Source organism: Saccostrea cucullata, unplaced genomic scaffold, assembly GCF_032062105.1.
Source record: "Saccostrea cucullata isolate Sc308-1 unplaced genomic scaffold, CSIRO_AGI_Scuc_v1 ctg538, whole genome shotgun sequence".
In the NCBI taxonomy this organism is placed as follows: Eukaryota; Metazoa; Mollusca; class Bivalvia; order Ostreida; family Ostreidae; genus Saccostrea; species Saccostrea cuccullata.
Window position 1 is genome coordinate 39,237 of NW_026926756.1, and position 20,476 is coordinate 59,712.

Below are 20,476 nucleotides of genomic sequence, written 5' to 3' on the forward strand. Positions count from 1 at the left end.
GCCATCGACCACTGAAGTCAAACACAACAGCAGCCTCACGAGATTTCCATGCAAATTTTGCCTCCTTATCGTTAGACTCGAAGGCAGATGCGCACATGATTTGCATGCATATTAAGCCTCCTTAGCTCCAGACCTATTGACCTGCCTAACTTACATTCCGGTATAATTACCAAGGAATTAACTCCGCTAAGTTTCAAAGGGTTATCACAGAGAGAAAAATTAGAAACGGAAATATTACAGCTAACCCCCCCCCCCCTTCCTTCTCTTCAACACCACGTTAAACATTTCGTTTTCATAAAGCGAGGCATTTATTGATATTTTTTAGATTCCTTCCAGTATCTCTCCCCTTCAGAAATCTCAGATTGTCGAAGCTTACTTTTTAATTTTATTATTGTTAACAGTCCTCCTGTGATCATCAAAATTTCGACTATTTATACTTTCAATGTGGTTTGCAAGATAATTTGGTCCAACGCACTTTGTGCAGATGTCACCTACATTTGACCGAGAGTTTTTAAAGATATATCTTTTTTTGCAGTTGAGGTAAAAAGAATTGGAGGAATATATTCAGAATAAATTCAGGACTAAGCACTGCTTTTTGTCCAGGCAATAAATATACAGTTTTCACAATGGATGGGACTGTAGCTCCCCAGTCTGTCAAAATATTTTTTCGGAGAACTACCGTTCTGGAGCTAGAATTTGCCACACTACTATTACAAGGCACATTGTAAGAATCTCTTGCATGCATATGGATATGTCTACCATCCTTAGCTATGCAAATAACAGCTTAGAAATAAAAGGGTAAAAACACTGTAAGCTATAACTTTCCAACCCCAACCCCACTCTTACCCCCCCCCTCCCCCCACACACACACATACACAAAAAAATGCATGACAACTTTCAATTCTGGTGCAATGTACATTTACAGGAAATTCTTTATTTAACTATGCGAATTATACTTAAGCATATTTATCTAAATGAGAATTATTTTGTCACTAAATTAAGAATTATGTTAAAGCTCAAGAAAATCAACCCTACTGCAGGATTCAAACATAATATAAACAATATTATTTCGAATTATCGGCTTGAGTCCTCCAGTTTTTGCTAAGTTATACATTATGTAGACATTGAAAATAGGGTTTACGGTTTTATTGGGGATTAGCCCCATTTCAATATTAGCCCCCCCCCCCGTGTTTAATTTGCGTTAGACGCCTATGAATTATGCTGAATGTATCGCGACTGCTTATCATCAAACTGCAATACTGCGTGGTTTATAACGTGCAAACTGTCCCAAGTTATGTTAGAATTATCGCATTATTCGAATAACATAAGTTTAAATAACCTTCATTCCTTTAAAAATTATAGGCTCGATAAAGAAACTTAATTTACATGCGTAAGTACTAAGTCAATCGTACATCTATAATCCAGATGGTCCATAGACACGAATGTTTGTCCGACTGGCTGATGATCATACATGTACCCTAGTATTGTAACATAATATATGTAACTTTAACATTTAAAAAAAATACGGACTTAGAAATAAGAAAGAGGATATATGTCAAGGTAATGTTTGTTTCATGAAAGGTCACGTGACACGTTTTTCACTATACTATCGGGGACACGTGTGTAACCCCCAAGTACGAACCTTCGCTCATTATGAAAAGTTCACATTAACACACATCTTTTAACCCTAACTTACCGGGGACATTTTTTCAACATGTTAAAAATGGATTTTTTCGGATTTTTAGGGTAATTAGACATCCCTGATTTCGAATTTGGCGCTGTTTTTAATCGGAGACAACCGGGGACGTCCACGGTTGGAAGGTCGTCCCCGGTTGGAAGATGTGTAAACAAACAAATATCCCCGTTTGATACCCTACACGCACACACCCTGTTGTGTGAGGGTGTGTGTGTGTGTGTGTGTGATTTTTATGCAAAAGCATAAAATTATCACGCAAGTAAATTGCTTGATCATCCGTTATATTCTTATATTTACATGTTCTTATTTCGGTTAAATTCACTTCCTTCAAGTCCTACCTACTTTCCTCTCTGTCTCATTTTTTTAAACCATTCCCATCTGTATCCAAGTCAATATTCAGAAATCAGATAGTGATACTTTTTGAAGTTTTTTTCTAGAACAAAACCATTTAAAAGTGAATATATACGATCATGAAATCATAAATAAATTTACAAAAAATTGAATTTAGATTGGCTGTTTTTGTTGTTTGTTTGTTTGTTTTTTGAGTAGAACGAAATCTGATGGAAAGTCCATCTATGGATTTTCTTTAGCTATATATAGTCTACATTTAACGTAATTTATGATGTTGTTATTACCAGAGCGTTTCGAAATATTAAATGATACGGAGAATTTATTCACAGTATTCTCTGATTTACTCGAAAGGGGTAATATTTTCTGGAAAAGATAAATAATCCAATCTTGAGAAAATGCGTTGGCATATTTCGTCATGATTAAAAGCAAGTCGGCTAAAGCAATAGATATAAATCCTCTTAACTTTAACTCTTTAACTTTTACTCTTTAACTCTTGTTAACTCGTTAAACTCGTGTACTATTTAACTTAAAATATGGTTGGATACAAGACTAGACCCTTTTTTTGTTTAAGAGTATTCCTTGATTAGATCACTTCTTTTAAAAAGTTTTAGAAATAAGTGATCTTGGGTCCTCATTATTTATTTAACTATATTAATGTTCCTTGTAATAAAGTGTCCAGAAGGACTATAGTTATAGTGCGAAGAAGAGAATGAGGCTTATGATTCAGATATTCGATATCCAGGCCTCGTAAAGTTTTCTTTTAAATAAGAAGTTTGGAAGCAATAGTCGATGTGCATTTGCAGGAAATACAATGTGAAGTCTTAAACTTGAAATGTGGCGGAATACAAGACTGGACCTTTTTTCAGAATGTAACTTATACTAACCGCGTCAATTCCTTAAACGGCGTATCTAAGTTCAAGGAAATGACGAATTGTTTTATCTGCATTTGCTTCAGTTAAACGTTGGGGATTAAAAAGCTTATGATTTGCAATATCCATATTCACAGATCTGAGCTATATCATAGTGTCGAGAAATTTAAATAAATGGGCTTTCCTTGAAATTAAAAAAAGACTATTTAAAAGTTAAAAGAAGACAGAACAAATATGATGTAGTACAGATTATTGATTTACACATGGTAGTATAAATCAAAAGAAACATCTCGTATTTAAGATTTTTTTTGTAGGACCGATTCTCATGACTACACTTACGTGTCCGTATATGGTTAAAAAGTCCCATCACATTTACATTGTTACACTGTGGACTGGAAAGATTTCCAATTCGACATTGTCAGTACATCAATAAGGAAAAGCTGTCCCTAGTTTTCTCATCATAAACTCTCCTCGTTGTCTAAGGAAAGGTGTAAACAGTAATGATCTGATTGTGTAATGATAAATCTTTTCTAGAATTCTTTCATTGACAAAATGGAATGATCAGGTAAATTGGCATGTTTCTATAAAATTTGTTGACCCCCATTTTTATACTCCCCGCTTGAGGAGTGGGAGGGTATACTGTAATCGGTATGTCCGTCCGTCTGCCCGTCAGTCTGTCTGTTACGCTTTGGGGTACCCATCTATTATCCGCAACTCCTCTTATACCACTGAGTGAAATTTAATGAAACTTTCACAGAATCTTTATAACATACATGTTTTGCCATTGTGCACCACCTATTTTACTTTTTGATCCGACACATATTTTGGGTTTCTCGGCCACAGCAAAACATGGACTTTGCCATTATAATCATATGGGAGGCGGGGGTGTCATTTAGTGAGCTCATTGCTCACAACATCTCTAGTTTACTTGAAATCTTGACCTGATATTCTTTTCTTGAGCGGTCATTTGGTTTCACCAATATAAGCCACTTCTTTGGTAAAAGCATATGAAGATACATGTATTTTATCTATTCTTCATGTATATCGATTATCATATATAGATAAATTATATATTTTGACTTGTTTTCCATTACAGCTTAGATCCAATATATCAGGATATTGAAGAAGGCAATCATCATTTTTCGAAGTTTTTAACAATTATGGGTAGCGTTTATATAACAGTGGTTATAATGGCAATAACTGGTATCGAAGTTCGTAACAGATATCCAAATGCATTTGATGGTAATTTATTTACATCAAATATTTCATTTATGCTTCTACTTATGTCACATTTGTTGAATTCTAATCCACTATTTATAGAATATTTTCAATGAAGAAACAAGTTAAAAATGGAAAAGAGATGAATATTATTTCTTATTAAACATAACATATTGCAATGTATTTTTTTTCAATTCAGATACGTACTTTTAAAGCTACATAATTGCTGTAATACGCAGTAAATGGTCGACATGGTCTTTTTATCCAACTTGAGAGACTTCGAGTGTTGCGTTTTCTTCCGTAATATTTCGACAGAAAAAGCATGCTTAAAATATACAATTAATTCTGTACATATGTATCAATGCCAGGTTTATTGCAAATTTGATCATTCTTAGCATTTGTTTTAGGTCATCTGTATTATATTGTTCCTTCTTGATTAATTGTATACAAACATGCACACGTGACGTATTTATGGCATAGTCAAACATTCATTCCAAGTTGATTTTCACATATATTTATTATTTTGTTTCTTACTAAGAAATTTCATTTAACATATTTTTCTTTGATTGTTGTCTTTTTTTCATTTTTTTCTCTTCCCCCCCCCCTTTGCTTTGCTCATTTTATCTTTTTGTTTAGTTACCTTGAGTTAAATATACAATACAATGTTTGATTTACATATATATGCATTAAACAACCATGGTCTTTCATTTTTATTTTTAGCATATTCATTCCGTTAATATATGCATATTGGTTGATGTTTTAAAGTCTCTGAAGGTTTATTTTTTACTGAGTGACGCATATATGTAATATTGTCATCTGATAATTTTAGTTTATTTGTATAATTACGAGGGCTGTTCGAAAAGTGAAGTTTATGCTTACAAAATTTTGAAAGAACATAAAACAACAAAAATTAGAAAAATGTTGAAAATTTTCGCTTGATACATGTACTATAATTATTATACGAATTATCATTTAATAAAAAGACATTATTTGTTCACCCGGCAGAGTCGCCATTTAGTTACATGAGACATTGTTTCTCAAAGTCCACATTATCTGCCTCATACACTTATCTTGATGAGACTCCTAGAATTTACGTAAAGATTCATACTCGCTTTGTTTGTATAATTTTTAAGTGTCATGAACAGCTGATTTCAATGCATATGATATTGTAATTAGATGTATACATTGTGAAAGATTCTAATTTATTTATAACAGCATATTTGCTTGCCTATGTTCCACATCTAACAAACATGATCAACGTCACTTTTCTACGTGACAAACCTTGAACACCCTTACTACAAAACGACATTATTTTTTTTACATTTCTCGTCTCTCTAATCTTTTTCAAAATTAAAATTCAAGTTCTTTGAATGCATTTAATTTTACAAGGGCCGACTTGAATATTTCGTAGGTCTATGCCAATTTTTCTAAGGGTTGACATTTCATAGAATGAACCCCATCTACCCTTTCTGACGTCATTACAACTCATAAATTGTTTGCACATTTCATATAAAATTTACTAAGAAATTCCATAGATCTTATACAAAATGAGGCAAACATTGCAAATTTTACTGTATAATATTGTAATAACGCATGAGTGAATTAACAGCATTTTTGAATGACGTATGCTCTTTGTTTCTCAGTTACAATTAGGTAGAAAAAACGTTATCTTCGTGGTTGCGCCGCCTGGGCATACCATTGCTTTAAAAACATCAACAATTTATTATAAAAAGAAAGTAATGATGTAAAGTTCATTATATAAATTAAAAAGATGATGCTAATTAAACGTTTAATATTTCATTATTGTATCTTAAACAGTTTTGATTTTATGCCGCTAGTCCAAGAACTTTTCGAACAACCCTCGAAATTATCTGTTGATAAGGTAATGCTAGTTCAAATGAAAATCAAAATATTTACATTCAGAGTAATTTTCTTTATGTTATCCATTAGAAATATACGACGTTCAAATCTCTATAACACACGTGAAACCGTGTCACCGAGCGTTGGAATACATAATAGGAACTATATATTTTTTCAATACTCTAGGAATACCAAATTGCACAATGTTTTAACTCGATTTAATAAAGAATTATAATCTATAGCTCTGTTAAATTGGTGTTCTACAAAATTTCCTTTTTAAAATTATTTTTCACTTTTTTCCACGCAATGTTCGTTAGCGTTATATAACGTTAGAACGTCTCAAACGGATAACGTATTTTAAACACAACAGTTTTGAAGGACACTAAATTCACACTAAAAATAAGCGAAATAGAAAAATTAGAAAAAGCAAAAATTAGAGAAAGTAAATATAAGCATTGAATTCATAATCTTGGATGTCTTCGGTCCTATAACATACCTGGCCGTGCCGACAAATTATCATACCGTTAGAAAGCGCGTGAGCGCGGTATTATAATTTGTCGGTACGACAAGGTGTGTTATAGGACCGAAGACATCCCAAAATATGAATTCAATGCTTAAATATAGATTATCTCCTGGTTTAAAGGTTTTACGAATCAAGTACTATAGATTTATCAACCATTACAAAAAAGAATGTTTTTGCGAAAAACAGTTAATTAAATGTAGACAGTTGTTGTGTACATATAATCGATGTTTGTTTGTATTTTGTTATTTTTTCGTTATTAAAATTCCATTATTTATTTAGAACACTTACGCAGGCATTATGGGGGTTACTTACCATTTGAAACAATTTGGTCTGTAAGGTTTTGAAATGGGTTATATTGTTTTACTTTTGTGATTTACTGTTTGAATTTCAAGTAAAATTGATTGGTTGTGTAGTTCTTGTTATTTTATTAAATGGTTATTTTTTTTTTTTTTTATTTTACTTCATTTTTTTAACATAAATTTCCCCGCATGAAATTGGCCCCATTTTAGCACAAATGTATCGAGGAAATCATACATACTTGAAGTACTGCATCACTCACTTTTGACATGACTTTTCTCAAGACTATATATATGATTACTCTAACTTGGCGTAATGTAGTAACCCTTGGACTTCAGGTCAAGGAACTGTCCGCCATGCTTTTGAAACACACGAAAAGTCGTTATGTAGTATAAAATTGCATCTGCAGCTCTCCCTTTTCTTTATTTTGAAAAATTCCAGCATGAGCAATGAAAATGCGTGCTTTCAGTCATATTCAGGACATATAGGCATCACATCCGGAAAAAAGAAGGATTTTTTTCCGGGATTTTACTAATTGTTAAAGCTACAATAGCTTGAAATCAACAAAAATACTGTCAAGAATTTTATTAAAATTGCAAATTTTTTATTTCTGTTAATAGGTTAAAAATCAACTTCCGTCTGACGTCTCCATATCAGTGAAAAATTCTCGAGAGTGGCGTAAAACAATATAAAATCAATCTGCCCCCCCCCCACTTTTTTTCCCAACAATACCTTTTCTATAGAAAATGACCATTGAACGGTTGGTTGCCCCCCCCCCCCACTTTTTACCGCAGTATATTTATGGCAAGGAAATATAGGGAAAATTGCAAGTGAAAAGAGGTTGGCCTTAAAAAAAATTGGCCAACCCCCCTCCTACCCCCACCCAGCCACCCCAGCCCCCCCAACCCCAACCCCCCCCCTCCCCACACCATCCACGAAATAGGATTTTCAAGTTTGGAGAATTTTTAACTTTCCTTTTTTTTTTTTTTTTTTTTTTTTTTTTTTTTTGCTTGTGAACGTTTTTTAGGTAAGCAAAAAAAAAAATTTCTCAGGTTGGCCCCCCACTTTCAAAAACGATGCTACGTGCCTGGTAGAAACCGAGGCCCTGTGTCGCAGTAGATACTGGCACGAAAAAGATTCCTCACTGCTCAAAGGCCCTGAGTGCCGAGCATAGGAAAAACTTTTAGCCCTCCACCGGCTAGTGGTGGCGTTTCCATATGAGTGAAAAATTCTCGAGAGGGACGTTAAACAACGTACAATCAATCAATCAATCAATCAAACATACGCTCTTTATAATATTTACAAAATTTGTTTTACAGATAACCAGTGCTAAAAGTATGAGCCAGTATTACAATTTGTGAATAAAAATGCATGAAAAAAATTTTGAAACACTTCAGGAAGAGCTAATTTAATTTGAGAACATTGAAAACATTTCATGCACCAAATTATATCGGTAATTGTATAAGAAAGAAACAAAAATATATATAATCTTGTAAATTACTACAAATGAACACAAAAGTTAACATCACAAAACATACGTATATTGACATAAAAAGGGAAAGGAAGATTTATCAAATAAACCTTAAATCCTATTTCTTTTTTTGTATATCGTACTAGAGTAACCTAATACTGGACAAAACAATTGTTTTAAAATATTTTTCTTTTAACAGTTCTTGCTTCCATATCTTACTTTTGCATCATTTTACTCTCTCTCTCTCTCTCTCTCTGGAGATCCCAGTGGATATTTCCCAAAAAGGTATACTCAAGTCTGATTACAAGGTGGGCCAATCTTCACGACAAGCATTTTTTTCGGCGACATGGCCCTATATGTAATTGTATATTTTGTCGTCGTTTTTCCTTATTGAATAAGTTTTGTCTTGGCACGATTTGTTACAGGTAACAGAAAGTGGACAACAATATGTAAAGCATATCAATTTATATGTAATATTACAAGATCCTTTCAATTTCCAATCTCTTGAATTATCTCATCGATGGCAATTCTCAAGACCTATAATGTTAGATCCGTTGTATGGTAACCACTCGACTTATGGAAACCTGTGAATTCATGATTTTTTCGTTTCTTTGCAAATAAACTGGAACACTGTAGTAAATGTATTTTAAACAACTGTTAGATAGAGGTCGTCCAAGTCTTCCTGAGAAGTAGATCTTAATTCACAAATTTCCGTTTTATCACATTCATTCAATTCAAGACACTCATCTAATTCTAAACTGTTTTCTATAACTAAGTCTGTGTTGTTCACAGTAATGTCATCATATTCAGAGTTTAGCGCCGATGTTGTAATTGTAGAAGGAGAATTAATAATGGAAGTAGTGGTTGTTAAATTCATTGTGTTATAGTGATGGTCATTTGGACTTACATCAGAAAAATTTGTGTATCTCTCACCATTCTCTCGGAACTGATCAGAGAGTCTTTTTTGATGGCATCCAATTTTTATCATTAATAGACAAAGAACAAGGATTATAATTAATACAAAGTTAAAAGACAGCGATGCAATAAAAATGCATTTGTCAATGGATTATAATTAGTTGTAAACATCCGAATTTGATTGATGCTACATCCGTTATTTCTGTCATTAAGTGTTGAGATTTCATTTGTCAACAGAGCGTCAAATCTTGTCATATCTGAAATCGAAAGGTTAAAAATAGAATTGAAGTGGAGATAATTAAAAGCCAACATTATTATGATATGCGCTTGCTTTCTGTAAATTTATATCTATTTTCATTTATATTTTTCGAAATACTTTAATTTTTTTCATACATTTATATGTAAATAGATTTAAGGACAGATGATATAGATTTTTTTTTTCTTTGGAGGAGACTTTTTATCATCTCAGAGCCATAGAAAATTCTATAATTCCTTGAATGTTTCCTTCTTAGTCTTGGACAATAAAAAAGAACTTTGAAAATATTAGTGAATATTTTTTAAAAATTACAAATATTGACGAAACATACTTAATAAAGTTTTAAAGATGACAATAAATTTCAAAATATGTTTGAATTATTCTAAAAGTGTAATATCATCTTTAAAAAAAAAACTATGCAAAGCCTGTTAAATTTTATAAGGAAAAAGCAAAAAAATAGTAAAAATCACCCTTTGTGATTTTTCTGATTGTTCCCCATTTTGCATTTTTTCATGAATTTCACCTAGCTTGGTATATTTTTTGTAAAGATAATGTTACATTTATAGCACTTAGCTAACATATTCTGAAATTTGTTTTTATCTGTAAACAATTACTAAGTTTGATTTTTCAATATTTGTTATTTTATAGAAGTATTTACTATTATTATCCAAATCTATTTCATTTTCGAAGGCTAAATAGGAAACAACCAAAGAATCATCCACTTTTCTACGCCTGTTAGATGATATTAAGTATAATCCAAAGAGAAAAATTTTTTGAATCTTCTTTCTTTAAGAAGTGTTCACATTCTCATTTTGTTGTTAAGAAAACACCCTATATATATCTCATGTGTATTTCCAAAGGTAAGAATCCTTATTACTATTATCAATTAATGAAAACAAAATTCTAAATATACCTGAACTATTTGATGTACATCCTGACCTAAAATCACAAAACATCGCAGAACATTGGCATAGCTTTTCGCACTGGAAACCATACAATGGATACTCACATTTCTCAGAGCAGTTAAATGCGTAAAATCCCGGACTGCATTCTGTCAAATAAAATAAAGACGTTTGGATCAGAAATACATCAAATTTTGTTCATTTCCGAAACAATTTTAAGAATATCTCACAGATTTGCAATAAAAGGAGGCAATAGCAAAAAGACAGGCATTAGGTGACTAACATAGCCGATGATTGCAATGATTTCGACATGTGTTCTCTATATTGATTATCTAGCCTAGTGAGAACTTAGAGGGGGGGGGGGGGTAGAGGCTAACTTTTTTTCAGTGTCAACTACTATCAGTACCAATTCTAATACTTCATTCTCGGTACATCACTAAAACTGGCTAACTTTTTTTCAGTGTCAACTACTTTCAGTACCAATTCTAATACTTCTTTCTCGGTACATCACTAAAACTGGGGGGGGGGGGCCAACCAGGTTTTCAATTAACATTTGCTCTAGTATAGGTAAAGTTGGGAAAAAAGTGGGGGGGCCAGGCCCCCCCCCCCCCCCCCCCCCCCCGGTTGCTACGCCCCTGAACTATAATATTATAAGAATGATTGATTTTTATGTCATTAAGGACTATCTCTCTTATCAGAGAAACAATTATCCCGAAAAAAAGAGACAAATCTTTCAAAAAAAACTATATTTGACAGGGTTCAGATACTGCTGTTAATTAAGATGACAGCCGCTAATTTAGATGAGATATAAATATAACAAAGAGTTATCAAGCTTAAAAGTCATTTGTAAAAATACAATGGTTATTGTCGTCATTTACATTTGTAATCAACAGAATATGAATTGATATTTTAGGCAATGATAGCTATTGCTTTTGTTCTACTACGTTCATGTATATTCTGTAAAATTGTAAATCTTTGTAATATTGTTTGGCTTTTGATATAATTATGTATGGGAGAGAACTATCTAAGTTTGTGGAACTTTTGTCCAATCCCGCTGACATGTTGTTAATAAAATACGTTTAAAATAAAACAACAATACAGATCTGGAGCAGAGCAAATATCAGAGTTTGTTAAGGTACCAATTCAAGATGGAGTAAGGATTCTCTTATGACCTAGCGGCCATGAGTTCCCTGTCATAATCAGAGAGTGTTAAAATTATTGCCATTCAATTTGTTTGAAAATGTCAAACCACATCCCACGTATCGATAAAATATATTTTTTGACAGATTCATTTTATCCCCCAAAGAATCTGAAAAATAATTAATTTAAACGAGATTGTTTATATCCTTATTTTATCAAATCATATGCTTGCTTTCATTAAGTAACTGTTCTTAATTAGAGCTTGTAACTGACCTTGTGTATCGAGAGTTTATTTTATATTTAGAGTTCAGGGAGATATATCCTATCCACGTATTCATAAAAAAGAATATTTTTAATATATAAAACGTTGCAATATCTACAAACAGTAAATGTTGAATTGAAAGCCAGAGCAAGAAGTTTTCCTTATCATGTAAAAGTTTATAGATTGCATTTTGCTTCATATAAATACAAAAAAGACAGTTAATCTCCCTGAGACTTTCCATGTACCAAATCTAGATTTTGTGAAAATGAAGATAGGCAACACCAATCAGCGACGGAATTCTAAACTTAGAGGACCCGACACTGTGCGGCGATTTTTATTTGTTAATAACATCGTTTTGAATATTAGTAAACTGTTTTTGACTGTATGTTATTATGACACCAATGTGTATCGGCGGTTTGATATTGTATTGGTGAAAAAAAGATTCAAAATCAAAATAACGATTTTGAAGGCATCAGTAGAGGTTTATAACTTTTCCATGGCATCTGATCCCATCTGTGTGCATTCTTTCAATTCTTAACTATGTTAGTTTTATTTCTTCATGCAAAGTTTATTTGCCTCCTGTTAATGTAGTCAATTTTTATGAGTATATAATATGGTTAAACGGTAGGTTTTTTTTTTGTCTTGGTCGCCATCAAGATTACAAACTACCGGTATGTTCAAAGTTTCTCCACAAAAGTCATAATTAAACCTTTAAAATTGAAAGTGAAAAAAAGTATTTAGCTTTTTGTTGAAGATTTAAATGCATTTTTATTTTATTATTATTCTTTAAATTTACCTTTTTTTTAATAGTTAAACTATTAAAAGTATCATGACTTCTAATAAGATGTATCAGGTAAATTATTCAGTTAATTCATAAACATGTTCAGGTAGACTGGATCAAGAACTTACCAATGCATTCCGAACTAATAGTTTCAAGTCGATATCCATCACAACAGACAACTGTCCCACTGTTCAATATAGATGTGAAAAATTTTACGCTTAATAGGAAAATAAAGTTTTATGATACTAATTCATGATAAAGAATTATTTTTTTAATATTCCACCTACCCATAAGCATCACAGACACCCTTTTTGCCACAAATAAAATGTATTCTACATTTAAAGATGATAATTAGGAGCAGAGTTTGCTGTAGTACCTTTCCATTCATCATGTCACATTAAAATGTAAATAAGGAAATTCAATTAAAAACATGAGGCGGAAACCCAGATTATGATGGCATCAAAAATTACATTCCAGTTTAAATCGTTTTGAATCGATAATAAAGCTAATAAAGAGCATTATGTAACAATTACGAGGGACGTTCAATAAATAATATCATTAGCTCGATGACATACAACAAAGAAGTCATATGACATAAAGCTTGACTTTCTCTCATTATTGAATCTTTAATGAATTTATAACAGTTTATGTCACCACTTTTCCTCACATAGTTTTATCGTGAGAAGCTGGGAAACAAGGGCTATTGAGACACTGATTATGAATGAATGGTAAAGAATCATTAAACAAGAGTGAAAATAAAAGCTACATTAAAGCTGCTGTAAAACTTGTTAAAAATCCCCAAAAAATATTCACTGAAATATGTGACATTTACAGCAACCGATGCCTGTTTTATAGACAAATGAACAGGTGGATTTCAATGATAAAAATTATATAATAGGCATCAAAAATGGGTACCCTCCTTGCCAACAAAAATTATAACAACTTATGTACTGTATGCCAAATTTCAACAAATAATATTTGATGTTGTATGATTGACTTTAAGACACATAGCAAAGTTGATAGACATCATATCGGGAATAGTTTACACTGTTTTTAAGAACCGTTTGACAGTAATTAAGCTTGGTACTCTAAGGTCACCCTGTATTTTGAAAAATGAGTGAAAACGACCGCGTGTACAAAAGTCTTAACAATTATTTTAAAATATCAGTAATTGTAGTAATCCACGTTTGTTTTATATTCAAACAGATATTGGAACATGAATCTATTGCTTAAAACCATTAAAACAAAATTTAACATAAGATGTACTTGATAAAAACGGCGAAGGTCTGCATGTCAAGAGCAAAGGTTTGAAAGAGCACAAAGACAGATTTATATGCAATTTTTTTAAATATTAGTGGTATTGTTGTTCAAATTCGTATTCGGGGAGACATTTTAATATCTGGAGGTGTCTAGAAAGCAGTTTTTTTGCAAAGAAATCGAAAGGTTTTTCAGAGAAGGGACCCAGAATAAGGAATCCACTACATTGAATTTCTTCATGACAGCGTTCAAACCCGCATGCCCTAAAGAGTAAAGAGGTTTTCGGGATAATCAGAAAGTTAATTTTTTTTCACATTAATAATGGTTGAAAGATCTTTGACCTTTTGACTTGTTTCTATTTCCAAATTTGAAAAAAAACACCTTTCAGAAGGAAAAAACAAGTTCAGGAAATCATAGGATGTGCAATTTTCCAGTATACTTAGGGTCATACCCAAAAATGAGTTCTAAAAACAATCAGAAATTGGATAAAAAATGTTAGGGACGTGTGTTTGAATTAAAAGAGATTAATAAGTAAAATCATGAAGACTAAATGATTGAAAAGCGTCGTTTGCTTCTTTCTGAGCCCCAATGACATTATTTATTGATCGCCCCTCGTAATATATCATTGACTGTTTAAGATTTGGAAACATCCATGCAAGCATGAAAACCATACAACCAAATAGATGCGTAAGAGGTAAGGTTTCCTTTTTTAAATACTCACAAGACATATTAAGTGTTGTGAAAATTGGTTGATCGAAAATAGGAAGGAATTAAATCTTAAACTTAGTGTCAACAAAGAAATGTAATAAAACTTCGCGATCGAAATTTAGATCTAGTTTTACTAAGTCATTGATAAAGTGATATAACTGATTCCAGTAAGGGCATTGCATACAGAATTCCTTAAAGAAAGTTTGATTATAAAGAATGCTAAAAAGCTCAATCTACCGGGAACTTTCAATCATTAGGAAAAATTACGAACAAGTGAGCTATATCTTTCCGTTACGATAGGTTCCAAGTGAATTTTTAAGGAAGTGCTAGATTGTAATAATTTTTTTATATGTACAAAATGGTCGAGCTAGGGAAGAATTGCCGTACTAACTGATATTTTAATCCGTAAAATGTCAGAAAATATTTTTGTTAGTATCATTTAAAGAACAAGACGGGTTCTGTATCAAATATAGAAATTCGGAGGATCAAGAAACTCGAGTTGAACCCCCCCCCCGTATTTTCGATTTAACAAAAGTCATTTAAACAATTAATTATCAGTTGAATCTTGATATGTATAGGTTCGCAGAACTTTTAACAGAGTACATAATGTTTAAGAAATTATAAATCAAGCTTTGATTATTAACTTTTTTATACACTTGCAATATCGAAATGTTAGGTGACCTCAATAATGGAAATAAATCACACGAATCGTGTCATTTGGTCTCCAATATCACGTGAAAAGTCCCATAAAAATGTCCTCGACATGTAAATTTGAACCACATTACAATTTTCTTATCTCAAAGTCCTTATCGTCCATCCTTGTCAGAATGTATTCTCAAAAAAATAATTCTCTGATATTTCCACAAAAAGTCACAAATAAACCCTAAAAATAAACAAAATCAACTTAAAAACTAAGGACTTTTAAACTTTATAAACATCCTTTCACACGATAAATCAAATTTAAATTCTATGCTTTTTTATGTCGTTTACGGCAGCTTTTTCAATAAGAATAGAATTCGAAAATTTACTTTCCATGTAATTGGTCATTTTCAAAATTATTTTGCTAAAAACACTCTCAGACGGATTTTACACACATGTACTCTGTGAATTGTTAGCGAACCAGTTTACGTATGACTTGTTTTTTTAGTCTACTGGATATTTCCGGGTTTGCGGTTTTGTTTTGTGTATTAGATTTAAGTTCTCCATGCAATCGGAGTTCCTCGGATGACTAGTACCTCACACATAACCTCGGACGTCAAAGGTGATCTTCCATCTTGCTGAATCAGTCATGTGATCTTATTTGAATTTCATTCAAATATCAAACTTTTTAACTCCGAGTTACTTTGATGCACGCCCAACACTGTGTTGTTTCTTTCAAATAATACTAACATTTGGTTGTAATTAACACGAGGAATTACACTGATAAAGAAACCTTTTCTAAGATCTTTAGGCAGAGTGAAATATGAAATGAGTGACAAGGCAGTTTCCGGCGGAGAAATGTAGCGATCTGTTGCGTATTCCTCCACCTATCACATCCGAGGTTTGAATGGAGCGTAGCGGAGTCAGCCGAGGATTGCCGATTGTTATCCATGCTGGCGTCTGATGCAGCGCATGTTTGCAGCAGCAACTTAAATATTTCGTATTAATTGTCCATCCGGCCAAGAGCACATTGGATGTTTATATGTTTGCAAATGTGTAATATGATTATAGTATTTGATTTTGCTTAAATGTCGGCATAGGTGTCCAACATTGAATTTGTGTATTCTCTTGTCATTTCTAAAAATAGCAGATACCGCCAAATTTATAGTATACAATTTTGCATTGATATATTTGCATAGTTTGCTCAATGAGATATTGTGAGATATTGCGAGATATTATGAGATATTATTACTATGAATTTAAGTGGAATCTAGTCTTAATCTATTCCTGTAATTTTCAAAATGTATGTAAATCAGATTAATGGCAATTTATTGCTAATCTAGTCAGTTGCATGTATGATTGTCTGTCATTTGATTACATTGTTTGTACAAATTTATCTTTGTATGTTTTAGCCTTTCACCACGTTCTTCAATAAACTTGAAACACAGTTTGATTGAGTGGTTTATCTGCTTATACGCAGTGACACTCTGAAGATGATATTGAAAGATTCTTGAGTTGATTTCTGAGAGAAAATATTTTTATGGTTTTTGGAGAACAGGTCTTCCAATAATCTGTTGGAATGAATTCCAAAAAGTAGCGATTGAGCCCCATTATTGGCAGACCTATTTCTCCATTCATATAAAGCATAATCTGTCCAAAGTGTTGTACGTGAAAAGAAGAAAATACTTGCTGTGACAATCAACTCGAAATTTCAATATTTCTATGACGTATTTTCAATTAACATTTTTTCGCATTCTTATCTTTCGCGATACATTCCAATGAGCTTTAAATTCAAGATTCCACATATTCTGACACATCTGTCTCATATGTACATGTAGATATTTTACTTGAAGAAGACGTTAACTAGTGGAAAAATACAATTATATTTTTTGATAAACGTTTTGACTTTTACTTTTCAATCGTCAACTTACCTTACTAATACAACACTCAGCAACAGCATACGGAGTTTGTATAACTCAGATGATTCGATGTGCAATAGCATGCTCTACGTATGATCAATTGCTTAAACGGGGTAAATTACGAGGACCGTTCAAATATTACGCGGAATTGTTGCATGGAAAAAATATTTGACGTCATAAACGGGCAAAATTTCACACATAATATAAAAGAATCTTTACTTATATGGTCTTCAAAATTTTATATCAAAGTTTATGGACAAAGTTTTCGTCGATAATCTTCTTCCCGTCCTCTTGTATAGCCTTTATATAGAGTTGTAACGGTCTAAAATTTCAATTTGGCATTTTTGGTCGAATATCACGAATACCCTCGTTTACTACTTGTTTGATTATGCATATTTTGGATCTATGTTGGCGATATCTCGAGCATATCACATTACTCAACAAAAGTGTGGTGGGCCATCAATTTAGGCGACGTCATTTTCACAGTCGTTTTCACGGGAATCGCATTGGAGAAAAACCACAATATTTCTGTTAGTACTTCAAATATCAGGTCAGAAATCTAAATACATAATTATAAAACAATTGAAAGATAAATTTGAGAAAATTGTCGAAAAATATCGCGAATTACAGAAAACGAATGAGTTTTGGATTCCTCATTTTTCTTTCAATTTTTTTTTTGTCGTACGCTGTACCTCTCCAGCAGCGATTTTACCATACCAATAATTTTAGTAGAATTCTTTTAAAATACAGCGATTTTGCCCAAAATTTATTGGAAACTTTAAGAAACATATTTCTGTGAAATTTCATAACTATATGACGTCTGTAAGATTAAATAATAGCAGAGTCCGCGTAATTTTTGAACGACCCTCGTATTGACAAACAATTTGATTTAAAAGAATAAAGTCAATATTTTGTAAGTTCTATGGGCGAGCAATGACCTTTACAGACAATAAATTTATCATTAAGTTCAATTCTGACTGATTTTTGTTAGGTCATTATATGCAAACGGAATTGTCGACGAATTTTTTTCGTCGTTTCCGTTGTCATGATTATAACAAGGAGCACAGAATTGGAGTGACCAATCGACAGGAGATGCTCACTCCTTCATGGCGCTTGATCCCACCTCTGATTTTTGGACGTTCGGCTTTGCTCCTTTACAATTTTGTACAGTTTGATGGACCTTTGAGCTTGAGTACCGTTTGGTCAAGTATTAAAGGACTTTAAAATTCCTTAAATTTGGCACTTTTAAAATTTCCCTTCATCAACATTCGCCAAAAGGTTATTAAGAAACGGCGGAGGCTTCTGTCAGTATTGCCGACTCCATCAGTGATTCTTGTGTTCTTCACTGTGGTGTTTGAGAGTACCTTGGAAAGTTTCGTTGGAACAAACAATTTAATGACTGAGCTGCCCTGATTTCTCTTCTCCCCAAGACATTCTGCTTTTGGTGCTAATCGCGTCCTAGTAGACCAAATAAAAAAATGCACTTGGAAAAGAAAACACTGTGAAAGAGCTGCATGCATGTTTATGTTTATCATTTTTTCTTCAAAGTAATACAGGTAAAATTTGCCTTTGTTTCATTTCATATTCTATAGACGAGATAAAGATCCTACATGAAGGAATATTATGCGTTTTACTTTTTCGTCTTGGTAAGGTGGGATGAGTAAGGCTTCGTCTGTGAATCAAAACAAAGAATTGTTTAAAAAGAAAAAAGAATTCATTTACAAAAACAAAAATAAAGAGAAAAAAACAACTAAATTAAGAAATCACACAATCACACACACGCACACTCACTCAAATGATAGCACAAAATTTTATTTACGATGAAAAAAAGTATCAAAATATTTTAAATAACTGTATCAACACGTGTTCAATTCAAACAAAACTAGATATTACTAAGGTGGTATAGTGCACATCCATATGAGAGTCTCAATTTAGCCAAACACTGTCTTTCAAACCTCTGGGGCTGTAGTCTAAAACTGTGGTTGGGACTAGTGTTGTTCACAAATACAAGCGATTCCCGCGTCTATGTCATAAACATCATCATCTTCGTCATCATTATCATCATTGACATCATCTACATCATCATTGTTATCATCACATCATCGCCATCAGCGTTGTCATCGTCACATTAAGTTACCATGAACATCTCAGCATGGTGCACAGTGTGTTACAGTAACCTTGCTGTACGTTTACGGCAGATGCCTGTGCAAACAATTAACCTCATCTGCTTGTCCTGGCACATTACAATGTGTCTTACACACTGGACAGCTCTGCCGGGAATGCCCTTTAAACTATTGTAACCGGGCGCACAGAATTTTTTGGGTGCTAACATAGAGGTACCAAAAGGGTTAAACTACTGATTGTTACAGTCGTCTCATCATAGTTTAGTATTAGTAGGAATGCTACAATTTACATTATACGAAATAGTTCGGAGAGGAATTTGACTTTCTATTTCATCTGATACAGTAACTGTTTTACGATAGGTTTAATCAAGAGTGTTTATAGGATACAGTTATGAACTAAATCAACACCCGCAAGATCTAGTTCAGTTACACTCTTATCCTATGGAAGTCTTAAAAAACATCTTATCTTGTAACGTCGAATGACTTAAATGCGTTTTGGGGAATCGGGGGCATTTCATTTTCGGTTTCAGTATGTTTCATCTGAAAATTGATATTGGACAAAAAATAAGTTATGAAAATTTTCTGAAGGAAATCTTATGATAATTGGAACAAAACCAAGTTCAATCGCAATATCGAGGCACTCTCACTTTACACATCGCGGTCCAAATAAGTTAATTTTACAGCAAATGCAAGTACAATGTATTCATGATTATTAATTTCTTTTATTAATACTATCTAAATAAGTATGGGAATGATGAATTGAGATTCATTTATTCCAATGTTGATAGAATTTTATAATTTCATTGTAAAATGAAAAACGAATATTATAGTGAGATTTTTACTTATATTAAAATACATGTAAAGCATTAAAAACTTATTTGCTTTAATTAGATAATAATTACTCTTAATGTCAAAATTATTTTTTATGGTCATGGAATTATCAGAGGGAGACATTAATTCAGAAGTTCAGATAACTTTGGCAATCATTTTATTTTTGTACATTTCCTAAGGTAGTTCGACCCTCGGGTCTTAAAAATCAGGAGTTAAGTAATTCAAAATGCTCACAATATGAGTGGTGATCAAAAAGTTCGCGAAATATCCCTATATGTACAAAACCACAGTTCAGATAAAAATGAAATTTGGCACACTAATAGTCGTGCACAGTTTCTAAAAATAGCATATGAAAAGTAATAATTTTTATTCCATCATTGTGACGTCACAATGTAAAAATGACGTCGACATGTATGTAACTTGTGACGAAAAATGGTTGTAACAGACTTTCTCGGCCA

At 32.5% G+C, this 20,476-nt stretch overlaps 2 protein-coding genes across 2 annotated transcripts in view; one reads left to right on the forward strand and one right to left on the reverse strand.

Annotated features, from left to right (window-relative positions):
• The window catches only part of LOC134272590 (uncharacterized), a 36,278-nt gene extending 29,360 nt beyond the window's left edge, over positions 1-6,918 (forward strand). The window contains exons 4-5 of the mRNA XM_062754809.1: positions 4,013-4,158; positions 4,334-6,918. Of these exons, the coding sequence (XP_062610793.1) occupies positions 4,013-4,158; positions 4,334-4,347 (160 nt within the window). The 3' untranslated portion in view covers positions 4,348-6,918. The remainder of the gene's footprint in view (positions 1-4,012; positions 4,159-4,333) is intronic.
• Positions 6,919-8,942: 2,024 nt separating this feature from the next.
• Positions 8,943-12,929, reverse strand: LOC134272580 (uncharacterized). The gene is made up of 4 exons (XM_062754802.1): positions 12,829-12,929; positions 12,670-12,728; positions 10,370-10,507; positions 8,943-9,457 (listed from the first exon to the last, which is right to left on the reverse strand). Exons 1-4 carry the CDS (start codon positions 12,927-12,929, stop codon positions 9,300-9,302), a joined length of 456 nt encoding a protein of 151 aa, XP_062610786.1. The 3' UTR covers positions 8,943-9,299.
• Positions 12,930-20,476: the final 7,547 nt, after the last annotated feature.